General features: G+C 38.8%; 2 protein-coding genes across 6 annotated transcripts in view; one reads left to right on the top strand and one right to left on the bottom strand.

Annotated features, from left to right (window-relative positions):
- FASTKD1 (FAST kinase domains 1) overlaps nt 1–3,671 on the top strand; it is a 20,168-nt gene extending 16,497 nt beyond the window's left edge. For all 5 annotated transcript variants that reach the window (XM_051787387.1, XM_051787388.1, XM_051787386.1 and 2 more), the window contains one exon: nt 924–3,671. In XM_051787387.1, coding sequence (XP_051643347.1) covers nt 924–1,013 — 90 coding nt within the window. In that variant the 3' untranslated portion in view covers nt 1,014–3,671. The remainder of the gene's footprint in view (nt 1–923) is intronic.
- KLHL41 (kelch like family member 41) lies at nt 3,031–12,018 on the bottom strand. The gene is made up of 6 exons (XM_051787411.1): nt 10,816–12,018; nt 7,994–8,151; nt 7,797–7,904; nt 6,761–6,946; nt 4,885–5,031; nt 3,031–4,060 (listed from the first exon to the last, which is right to left on the bottom strand). Exons 1-6 carry the CDS (start codon nt 11,923–11,925, stop codon nt 3,949–3,951), a joined length of 1,821 nt encoding a protein of 606 aa, XP_051643371.1. The 5' UTR covers nt 11,926–12,018; the 3' UTR covers nt 3,031–3,948.

Raw genomic sequence — 12,018 nt, 5'->3', positions numbered from 1 at the left:
GTATCCATAGTGCAAAATGATCCATTTTCCATGCAACAGGTTTAGAGACAGTTTTTATAGTTAAAAGCATCTACTGGGTGAGAGCAATTTTTGTGTTTAGGGAGGAAATTCTAAGCTGTTCTCAAAATGATTTATGGACTTCATAGAACTTGCAAAGAGGCTGAAGCAAAACTGAAGTCAAAAGGTCTCAGTCTTACGTTACTGCAGGCAAACTAGCTATGTCAGTGTAGCCTGAGTAAAGGAGAACAATTGAAGTGAGAGTTTCAGTTCAAGTCACTCAAGATTTCTACAGTAGAAGATGATTGAACATACCCTTGAGTGGTTTTGAGTGCCAGTTTTGGCAGCTGCCAGATGGGATAGGGATGCTGTTTGTCTGCTGCAGTGATGGCGCTGCGACAGGGAACACCAGTGGCCAGTGATAATTCACAACCATCAGCAATGAAACATTTTGGTAATGGAGGCTCATGAATTTGGAGGCTCCTGTATATTTAATTACTCACCTACCCTAATTTTAGCTAGACTCCTTCTTTTAGCTTAAATTTGGTTGGTTTTCTTGTTTCTTTGAAACAGAATAATCATCTTTTCTCATGTTATACTACTGCTACACTATTCCAGTCTAATAGATTAACGTTAAAAACTACAGTGACCTGGGATTTTTCTCTCAATTTGGATTTTTAAAGTGGGAGATGGTGTAATGGAGTTATCACAGCCTATACTGTGTGGGCATCTGTTTTACATTTCTGCAACTATGCTGCTTTTTGGCAACAAACTGACTGTACTTACATAAAGAAGAATCTTACATTGAGAAATGGATCGTCAAATATCTTCAAGTGGAGAACAAGAGATATCAGAGAGCCTTTGCTGTGAATGGTATGTGTCTTACACCAGTGTTAACACTCAGTTTGTATGATTCTGTTCTACAGATTCCTCACTTTGAATGGAATTCTATGGTTCTGTCAACAAAAGGTGAACAGCTAGAATACCTGAGACAGCAGCTGTATGGAATACAGTGATGTCAGACATGCAGTCTAAGTACTTCTATAAAAACATTTTATGTACCACCAAACGTTTTGTAATCCTGGTATACATAGTTTCAAAAATCTCTTTATCTGTGAGTCAGCTGGACCAAGGCTTGCCACAGGCATCAAGTGTAAAGGCATTGCAAAAGGCAGGTCATAGTGGGCCATGAAGATCCAATAAGGATGCTTAAAATTTCTTATTATCTGGAAGCTATTGTTTAATCACATGAAGCTCTGGCAGTTTTGCTGTAAAATTACATTATCATCTCCTAAATAAATAGTACAGAGGCTTAGCCAGACATAAAACTCTTTAAAGAAAAAGGTGGAAATACTCTTGACTGTGAGAGAAGCGTCAGCAATCTATTGGAAACCACGTCTGTCCTCCAGCATGAGACAGAATGAGCAGCTGGGAATCAAACAGTATCTGTACTCTGAAACCAAGACACTGAAATGCAAATTGACTAAGCATAGGGCTGCTTTTAGAGCCATTCAGTTTCTGTCTCCCAAAACAGAGGTACTGTGGGGGACTGTGCTGGGGGAGGGTGTTGCGGGGTGAGGAGCCTCCAGCTTCTCCTACCCTATGATGTGGCACATACAAAAGTAGGGCTGAGTCTTCTGGAACACCTCCATATACCTAAAAACCCTGCCAGGGTTTGTGCAGGAGGCACAAGGCACTGAGATGTAGAAGGAAAAAACGGAATAGGCAGCAGAATGTTCATTGTAGAGCAAACTGTAGAGTGGTCATACTTGACAGATCAGCCTGTTTTCAGAGGCAGCCACGTTGCCCACGCTGCCATCATCTCATGACTGCTTGCTCTGCCTGTCCTTCACATACACAATGTGGCTGTGTTTTCTTCCTCATTTAGTAGAAGCAGTAGACATTCTTTTACCACTTCCTTTGAAACCTGGCAGAGGTAAGCAACTGCATTTCTGAATTGGCCATTATGCATCTGCTGTCACTTTTTTTTGTTTTACTATTCAGTAGCAGAAGAAAATATTTTTATTTACTGAATACAAATCAGGACAGGAATGGAAATTCAGGAAAAAACAACAGAACTGATCTAGGCTGCAAGATGAAGAGGAAGAGGGCTTTGAGGAAGTATCATTGAAGGGACAGCCATAGAAAGACTCTATGCACATTCTATTTTGTATAAAATGGAGAAAACAATCATAAATATAGGTTAGTATCTAAGAAGGTGGGCTACATGTCAAAGGGCTGTTGCATGACCCTGTTTCTGTACAGATGGCCTTCACAAAGCAACCTTGGAGTCTAAGAAAGGTGGCAGTGGCTTAAATGTTCAGTCATGGGTGGTCATGTGTTTCAGCTGAACCCTGCTTTTCAGAGTTCTAGCAGTCACTGTGCCAAGCCAGCTATCTTCAGATTATGTATGGATAAAGTTATGAGTATGCACAATGGGAAGAGGATTAAAACTTGCTATGAGTGGGTTCAGAAAGGGCATTGAAGAAAAGCAAACTATAAGAGTATTTCAATAAAATGTGTTGTCTTTGATCCTTTGCAGTCATTGTTTCTAAATTAAATCAGCAAGTGTTAGAGGAGTGATCTAACTGGAGCCAATGAAGAGGTGCTAAGAACAGCAGAAGATTTGGGTACTAAAGGGGTAAACAGAAAAGATTTTCCACAGATTAAGTACTGGCAGACAGTACCATACTGAAATGAGCTATGATGGCTGTGCCTTTGCCATATATTTACTTCTGTCTTTTAGGAAGGCAATGCTAGGGGTCATTTGATAATTGGAATTGCCATTCAGTCAGGTATGGTGGCTTCTTTTCCAGTTTTCCTGCTATGTCAGTTGTAATTAGATTTAGATTTATGAAATTCTTTAGATTATGACACCCTCTTTATTCAATGGAGAAATCCTTTGAGGAGATACTCTACTTAAAGAAAACTGAGTGCTCTGTTTTGGGCAAAGGCTGTACTAAGAAATCTGTGTCCTGTCATTATGGTAGTGATGATGAGCTGATAGCTTAAAAAGACACCATCAAGTGATACTTTTATAATTTTAAAAACAAAGTTTAATTGTTAAAAGTTTTCAATGTCAAAATGCATCAACTCTTTATTAGATGAAAAAGTCCTCTCTGTCATAGGTATTTACTGACTATCAACTCTTCTTGGACTTTTTTATGAATGCTTGTTATCAGCCTCAGATCTCTGAGAAAAACTTCCATAAAATATTTGCTTTGGAAATAAATATAAAAGCATAAAAAAAGTCAAAAATTCTTGTTACTAGAAGCCTAAACATAGTAGGTGAAACATTAGAGCTATTAACCTTGTGAACTTCTCTCTCTTCCCTCAAGTCTGGCTACTAGTACAGCTTTGGCTGAGACTGGCATTTATTAGGCCACATAGTATTAAGCCCCTTTTGTTTTTAACATGCATTTCAATTCAAGGCTAAATTATTTTTTTGAGGGCTGTGATGAAAATATTTCCAAGATATTGCTGAAGAGTGCAGGATTTATATATGCTGCTGAAAGGGGAAATCCGGCTATACAAACTACCAGTTAGAATAAAACTAGCTACCTATTAGTTGTATTTAATTTAACAGTTAATTCATGGGCAATTTTTGGAGGGTAAGCCACCAATATCCTGGATTGTTGGAGTGCATGGAAGTCTAACTGGTTTTATTTGCAATTTCACAGTGTGAAAAATGGAGTCCTTGCCGAAATCTTAATTTATTTTAATCAATGTTAATTAGAGCTCTTCAGGATTTTAAACACTGGCAAAAATTCAGTGGTTGCTGGTTAACTAGTAAATATCTTAAGATGTGGACAGACAAATGAACTGTTTAATGGTTCCCAGTATAATTAGCACGCTGTTATAAAACTGTACCATTTGGGGACATTTTCATGCAACAAAACCAGAAGAGCCTATTGAAACTCCCTCACCATATCATATCTTCCAGCATTTTGTTTACAGTTTTGATAACTTGAAGAGGTTTAAGCGTGTAGCCAGGCAGGAGGCTCCAGTAGCATATCGGATCTCTTTCAGTATGCCAATCCATTCCTTCTTTTCATCATCATACCTGCATTTAAAAAAATAAGGTTAGAAAATAGCTTCTTAGTTTCATGCTTCAGCACACATACATGAAAAGGAGGATAGTGCACCTGTTGCAAAGGCTTGTAGCAGCCATGTGCTAAAGGATGCCACAGAAGGCTGCTTTTGTCCTCTGGATCAGAACAGAAAGATGTTCTTGTGCATGAGTTGTCCTTTTCCTGGTCCCTAAAGCTTGTTGCTGGCTCTGTCATGCTTTAATTACTTGTATAAAGCTTCCTCTTTGTCTTAAGTATCCCTTCTCAATTTCTTCAGATTCTTGCAAATAAAGTTTTTTTGGGGGGGAATCCTTCCTACTGCCAATTAAAACTTCTCAATTTACATTAACAAGTGAAGAGTCTCAGCAGAGATATGATGTTTTATCACTGATACTGTGATTAGGTTAAAAAAATCTAGGAGATAGGGAATTCCGATTCTCTTGGAACAGTTACTCATTTGACTATTAAAACATCAGTATGTACAGGCCACTGTGTACACCTGCTTTTCTGCATAAGAATATCATGAGAATGTTTTTATTGGCAAGGCTAAACCTGCCAAGTGATATGGCAACTTACTCTTTTAAAGAAACTGAAGATTATGACTCATACCAGTCAAATGATTAGTAGGTGGAAGTAGTCATCTGATCCAAGTCTCGTGTTTATTTGATACTTTCTGACAAACTTTTTTATCTGTCAACAAGTGCTTTACAACCTGTGCTATGGATCATTTTCAGAGTTAAACAGAAAAATAACATTAACCTCCAGTGTCTACAAACCTCAGTTTCCACCAGGAAAGTGTGACTAAAATTAAACTTACTTCCATATGTCAGTGACTTCACTAGGTGCAAATTCTTTAGATTCAAGCTGAATCATTGCAAAACCTCCAATAGCATACAAAGCTCCACTTAAGGTGACTAAACTGATGGAACTTCTCTCTTGGGGAAATTCAGGCATAACCTCCCATCTAAAGATGAAAAGAAAAACTCAAGTTTAAACATGTGAGAAGTATTGTAAACTGAATGCACTAAGATACTCCTCTGAGTGACACAAATTCAGGAACCAAGGCCACTTGAGTGAATGGTTTAGTAAAAGGAAAAATTTCTGAGATTTATTAGCGGTAAGTTTCAGTGTTTCCATCCCCACAGGGACTTCTGCAGGTCTTAAATGACACAATTACACTGTGATGACATCTTGTCCCAGAGACCACTTCTTACAGATTCCCTGGTGCCATCATCAGTAATATACTTCATACAGATGTATTGTTCCCCAGTTATTCTCATTTTTCCCTCTAGTTTCCAAAATGCATATTCAAGTGGCATTGGCATAATAATTTGAGCTAAAAAAATAATCACTGGTGCTCATTAGTATAATTTCAATTTTTCTGCCAATTCACACCTATGAACATATAAAACACACAAACATCCCACTTCAGGATAATCTCAACATTAAAATTAATAGGCCAATTTTTCTTTCTTGCTTGTGTGACTTGACTGTAAGAAAATAGAATAAACCAAGACAAGAATCTGCAGATTTTTCAGACCATGAGCTGCATATTTCTGAACGACAGAAGAGGAGAATGTGCCAGACATCATGGTAACAAATAACATTCACTTTGCTTTCTATAGAAGTAAAGTTAGAAGTTCCCTCATGGAATTTCTTGTATAATGCACGTTTTGTAATGTTAAATTTTAGAAGCAAGTCTCTTTGGGATAGCATACATTTAAGTTAATGCTTTTGTTATGAGGTTGAAGGCTGCAATGCCACATGTCAGTGAAGACAGCACAGGCAAATGTGTTAATATAGAGCAGAAGTGCTTATTAAGATAAAGGTGCATTCAGGACCACTTACAAGTTTGAGCTGTCACAACAGAGTTTTACTGATACTATTTGAAATGAAAGTTTGTAAAGAAGGTGATAGGAAGGAAAAGTAATGAAAGTAACAAAAAAAGAAAATTAAGATTAGAAAGGCATATGCAGAGTGTATAAACGCCTAGAAAATCATAAACATTTGATGGATGCTGACTGCAAAAGATTCTGGCTGTGTAGAAGAGTATTGGAAAGTATATAGACCAAATAAGTGAGCTAATTTCAGGTATGACTTACTCTCTTTTGTCATTACTCTTTCTATATAGTATTTCAGAGCATGCACATACATTTGAAGTCTTCCTGGAGTTTTCATATTAAATAAGTATGTCACTAATCAGTGGTAAATGGCATTTGCTGTGACAAGGTAAGTGAACAGCAAGACATCACAAGGCCAAGTACCTGAAGGACATTGAGCTGGTCCTCTTCAAGCACCCGATTTCTCTTGCCAGGATTTCACATTTATTGCCAGTGCTATTTGAACTAGACTGCACCGCCCTTGCTCATTCTCCCACTTCTTCCCTATTATGGCACCACACCTGTTTATGTGTCGTGGGGTCAACTAAATTGGGAAAGTAATCAGACTTAAAAAAAAAAAAAGAGGGTGGTGAGCATGTTTGCAATGTAGCTGTGCTGACAAATGCATGTGGGGCAGGAAAAATGGCCAGAGATGGGCTCTGTAAACTGCTGCTGTTGTTGCTAAAGATGTGATTGTAGACCAAATGTCTCAGTGGGAGTACAGGTACCTGAACACCTTTGTGACTTACTTTGGAGCTTCTAAAGCTTCAATGATAAAACACTTCCTTAAAATAGCTTGAATATTGCACTCACTTATTGGTGGTCAGATCAAAAGCTTCAACAGATGCAGTAAGGCCTTCCTCGGTGACACCACCTGCAATGACAATCTTGCCCTTATGGATCGCCGTTCCAAACATCGAGCGAGGCACTTTCATTGGAGCCAGGTCTCTCCAGTCTCCTTTCTTGGGATTGTACACAAATAGTCTATTAGTGCATTTCCTGGGGAGGAAAAAGAAAACCTGTGATTGTGTCTCATGAAATTTTGGCTTGTTCCAAATGAGACCTAGTTGAGGTAGATTGTGTGGGTTTATGTATAACACCTCTTTCCTCTTGTGCAGATCCTTTCTTGTATCTAATCTGGGAATCCTTGCAATGTCTACAAGGCACTAATCACATCCATAGAACTAAATCAAATGTTAAATGCTGTTTATATTACACAGGACAGCAATTTCACTGTACATTAGAGGAGAAAGACAACATCCTTTCCCAGCATATTGAATTCAGATGCATTTGTGGAGGAATATATGGGAAAGGTTATAAAGGAAAAATTATGCTGGTGTTTTGGCTGATTTGACAAATTTGTATCTTAAAAGTCCCCTATACAAACACTTAAAAATTACCACCACATGTTCAGCGTGAGTGAAAACTTTTATTTTGTTAATGTTATACCTATTAAGGTATAGCAGGTGTCACAGGTCAGAAAACTGGAAAAACTGAGACAGTAATTCCATGGCACCTAGGTATTTCTATCTGAGAGGAAAGAATACTTTCAGTGAGGATCCTCAGAGCTTAGACACACTAACTACTGTGTATCTGCAGTGTAAGTAAAATTTGCCTTGGAAATAAGTATGGTCATTAAAATAACAAGTTGGGATTACAATTAATATGCAATTTAACTTATCACAAACACAATATCCTCCAAACCATAACGTGTTCCCCTCTGCCAGACTTGTCAGCAACCTTAATCAAGAGATGCAAAAAAGGGAAATGCTGATTTCTGAGTGTGAGGACATATAATCTATTAAGGACCAAACAAATAATGTTATAAATTGTCATGAAAGAGACTCACTTATCATCAGTTTTTCCACCAAGACAATATATCAATCCATTGTTTGAGATAGTAGCATGGCCGTATACTTTGATGGGTAGCTTTTTGATCTCTCCCCATTTCATTGCCCTGGAACAAAAAGATCACTGTTAGGCTCTTTCAACTAATAATGGGCCATCTACATGTCCTCAGTGGGCATAATGAAATGTTAAACATACGTGGGGTCATAGCACAGCACTGAATCCAGCGACTCCTCCGTGCGAAGGTCCTTGCCTGCTATTACATAGATCTTGTCGTCGGACTCTCCCAGCCCGAAGAGACACCTGGCTGATGGCAGTGGAGGAAGGGCAACCCACTCACCAGCGATGCTGTCCAGCTGAAAGAGCATCCGAACAGGGAGGGTTAGGAAAGGCAAAGAGGAAAAATCCACACAATGAATGTTGTTGCACAGAATTTATCTAATTGCGCTCAGTGTCTCTTAACAGCAAATGTGCTTGCCTGAAAAACCTGCCCTTCCCCCAGTGCAGTTTTCCAGCAAAAGCATCCTTAATGATCTTTACTTTTTTCTGAAGGTCTGAGTTGCTTTTAATTATATCACCCCTGCGTCATGGTGCTGAGATGTAGTGGCCAGTGTAGCAGCCAGTGCCACACAGCTCTCTTTGTGTCTGCTCACCTCATAGTTTCTTGGCCTCTTTATTAAGCTCTTCTTCCTTGTTTAAAGGTCCCTCACTCTCAGTTCCCTATCACATGTTGGAAAGTGGTTCTTCTTGCCCAAGGGAGCAGACACTCCTGCCGTTCCACACCTATACATTTAGCTGGTTGTGCTCATCTCTACAATGAGATGCCAGACGTGCTTATGCAGTTTTTCAGGAAATATCACGTGGCAAATGGCACAGATGTTTCTTCTGCAATCCCTAGAGCAACAGAGGTGATGTTTCATCACGAATACCCTCAAGAGCTCACAAGATCTCTGAAGACACAATGAATAAAGACTTCACTCTTAAGCAAAATAGGTAGGCACTGCAGCTCCCTTGGCAATAATATTGATGTCATCCCTACTGAAGTACTCTCATGGCTTTCTTGATTCACATCTGATATGCTGAAAACATCTAAAGAATAGCAGCAGGAGGAGGACAGAAGAAAAAAAAAACTATTTTCCTAGAACTGTGGTGTGCTTTTTTTTTTATCTGCAAACTGGCAATTGAACCTGAATGATCTCTAACATTCAAAAAGAGGATTTTCTGACTTTAACTGCATGTAGATTTGCTTGATGCTGTACAGGAAGGACAGAAAGCCCGGGTTTAGCTCAGTGACATCCAGAAGTACGTTCCACAGTCAAGGTTTCCATGCTAAAGTGCATCTCCCAAATTTGATAGACCACTGCTATTGGACAGAAAGTTTTATTGCAACAGTGAAATGTAGTTCATGGACATGGATTTCCCCAGTAGCTAGATGTGGCTGTGGTAATGAGGAGATATTCTCCTCGTTACCACAGATCACAGTTTGCTTAGTGCATCACTCTTGAAGATGACATCTCTGTTGCTGATAGGCCATCAACTAATCACACATTTTTGAGCCAGTGGCAGCCTTGTTTTCTCCTGGGTTGTGAGCTACCAATTACAACACTTTACTGCTGGAGAAATGAAGATCAGAAAGTAAAAATTGTTTTGGCACATTAGTATTTTAGAGAGATCAACAGCCACATGAGTAATGCAGACAAGTATTTTAACTAAAGAGAACAGCAGCAGCAAGTTTAAAGATGACAAGCAAACGAACAGGATTTCAGGAAATGGATGTCAACATATAAAGTAGGGTTCTGAAAACTTCATTGATTTTTAGTATCAGTCTTGAGGTTTAGTTTTTCAGAGGCCCCTTTCTAGTAGCCTGAGATTTCGACTATTCAGTTCTGGGTTATAAATACATTCTGACATCAACGTATAATTTATATTAGAAGAATATTTCTGTAACCAGTTTTGCACTTCAGTGATTGGTGTTTTATACCCACATAAGGAAATGAAACAGTGTTAAACCCTCCCCAGCAAACTATGATTTCCTTTTCATTGATATAACAAATGTCTGAAACCAACTATTTCATTGTGTGTGAAATCACAGTGAGCCATGCTCCTCTAAGCAATATTTGCATTTTTTTCATATCTGAAGGCTTTAAAATTCTATCACTGCTTATTACTGTGCTTGATTTCATATTGAAACAGGACTTTTACTCTTTTAGGCCAATGTACCTAAGGATGGGACACACGGCCAGCAGCATATTCCAGAATTCCTCATGAAATAGTTCAAATATCCCCCAAAACATGTAGTTAAACCCACAACAGACTTAGTTTATGGTGTAAGAATGCCAAATTGTATATTTGCTAATTTTCCTGAAATATATTGTGGGGTTACAGTTGGTTTAATCAGGCTTATATTTATACAGATTTACAAAGACATAACATTGAAACTCAGTTGAAACATGGTATTTACTGTACTGACACTGACAGTTTGCCAAGAAAAAAGCCTTCTGTCTCTAAATTATGTATTTGGAATGCCCTTAGGCTTTCAAATGTAGACATGACAAAGGGACTTCTGCTGCTTTAGTGGCAGAAGTTGCACTTAAAATACACACATTACTGCTGTCATACAAGTATTTGAAATGCAAAAAAAAGAAAGACATCTCATTAGATCTAAATCAGCTACAGCACTCCAAATTTCATGGAAGTTAACAAAAATGCACAAAAGATATTTTACAAAAATATTACTAGACTTATATTTAGGCATCTGTACCATGAAAAATCTGGGCCTTAAACAGTGAAAGCCAGTGCTTAGATAGAATATATTAATCCTTTTAATATTTGAGATGTCACCAGGGGTTGATCTTGAAAAAGAAGATGCAAGTCCCTTGGTTTTGTTTCTCTGAGACAGGAATAGCTCTCTCTAGATACTTGTCTCCATCACCATACAAAGAGACTAGACAGCTCACTTGGAGAGACTCAGAATAGTTTTCAGTAACCTGTTATTGCAACAATAATTATAAAGCTTGTACCTGAAAGAAATATGACTGGAAAGGCTGATCCTTGTTCTCCTCTTCCACATATAGTCCTCCAACAATGTAGACCTGATTTTGTTTGGTGACTATGCTGGAATGATTTCTGGGAATCTGTTCTGCCAGGGCTGCAAGGTAGCACTCGTTTTCAAGAGGATCATAAGCTACTGCAGCAGTGTCATTAACCAGAAGAATTAGGTCTTTGACAAACATGCCATGCCTGGGAAGGTCATTTAGGTAGCCAGGCAGTAAATCTTCATCTCCTACATCACCATTCACCTCCCCTTTGGTTGACTTGTCTGTGCTTTTGCTAGAGTCAGGCAGTTTTCCAGCAAAAGCATCCTTAATGATCTTTACTTTTTTCTGAAGGTCTGAGTTGCTTTTAATTATATCATCCTTCTCAACCTGTTCTTTGAAATATTTTTCTGGCATAAGACGAAAACGTATGCAGTCAAAAATTTCCCCCAGGCTCTTTACTCTGTTCTCCTTGTCTGTTCGGACCCATCTCATTACTGCCTCAAATACCAGTTCTTCCTTCTCTACATTTAAGCTGTCAGGTGAAATAATCGAGATAAGTTCGTGTGGGGCAAGCTGCATGAAGTCCTCTTCTTTGCAGATCTGCACAAAATGATCTGAAACAAAATCACGGGCAGAAAAGGCAAGTCTCGGGCAATCAAGCAGAACACCTAATCGAAGGATGGCCAGGCAGTTACCAACAGCAAGCCTCTTCTGAAGGTAGGAGACGCACACAGTGAACACGGAAGGGATCTGAAAGCGGCTGGCCAAAGCAAAAATATCTTGTACGTTAGAATCGTTAAGATCAATACTTGCTGAATAAAGGTATTTGACAATCATATCCAGGATGTTGGGGTCAACATTATCTAGAACTACCTCCTTCTTTTTCTCTTCACTTTGCTCAGATAAGAAATACTCACGAAAATAAGGGCTACATGCCGACAGAATCAATCTGTGGCAAGGCAGGCTTCTGTCACCAGCTTTTAGAGAGCAATCTATAAACTTTTTCTCTTCGAGAAGTTCCTTGAGGCCATCTTGAAGGAGGGTGGATTGGTAAAGTCTGAGCTCTTCAGTGAGTTCCCTTTGGGAATCCATTTCACAAACACTTGGGAAAGGGGAGGGAGTAGAAAGCTTTAGCTCTTGCCTGCCCAAAGGTCTGTCTGTAAAAAAGGCAGACCAATGTGCTTT

The sequence above is a fragment of the Manacus candei genome, unplaced genomic scaffold (genome assembly GCF_025592945.1).
Source record: "Manacus candei isolate 608988 ecotype Guabito, Panama unplaced genomic scaffold, ASM2559294v1 h1tg000023l, whole genome shotgun sequence".
NCBI lineage: Eukaryota > Metazoa > Chordata > Aves > Passeriformes > Pipridae > Manacus > Manacus candei.
Note: the sequence above shows the minus strand (reverse complement) of the source record. Positions and strands in the feature narration are given on the sequence as shown.

Excerpts from the sequence above, each read along its gene's own strand:
- KLHL41 (XM_051787411.1), bottom strand. The coding sequence starts at position 11,925 with ATGGATTCCCAAAGGGAACTCACTGAAGAGCTCAGACTTTACCAATCC. Across the intron at positions 8,152-10,815 it reads TCCAGTCATATTTCTTTCAG|CTGGACAGCATCGCTGGTGA; the intron begins GTACAAGCTTTA and ends ATGCTCTTTCAG. Across the intron at positions 4,061-4,884 it reads GAAGTCACTGACATATGGAA|GTATGATGATGAAAAGAAGG; the intron begins GTAAGTTTAATT and ends TTTTAAATGCAG.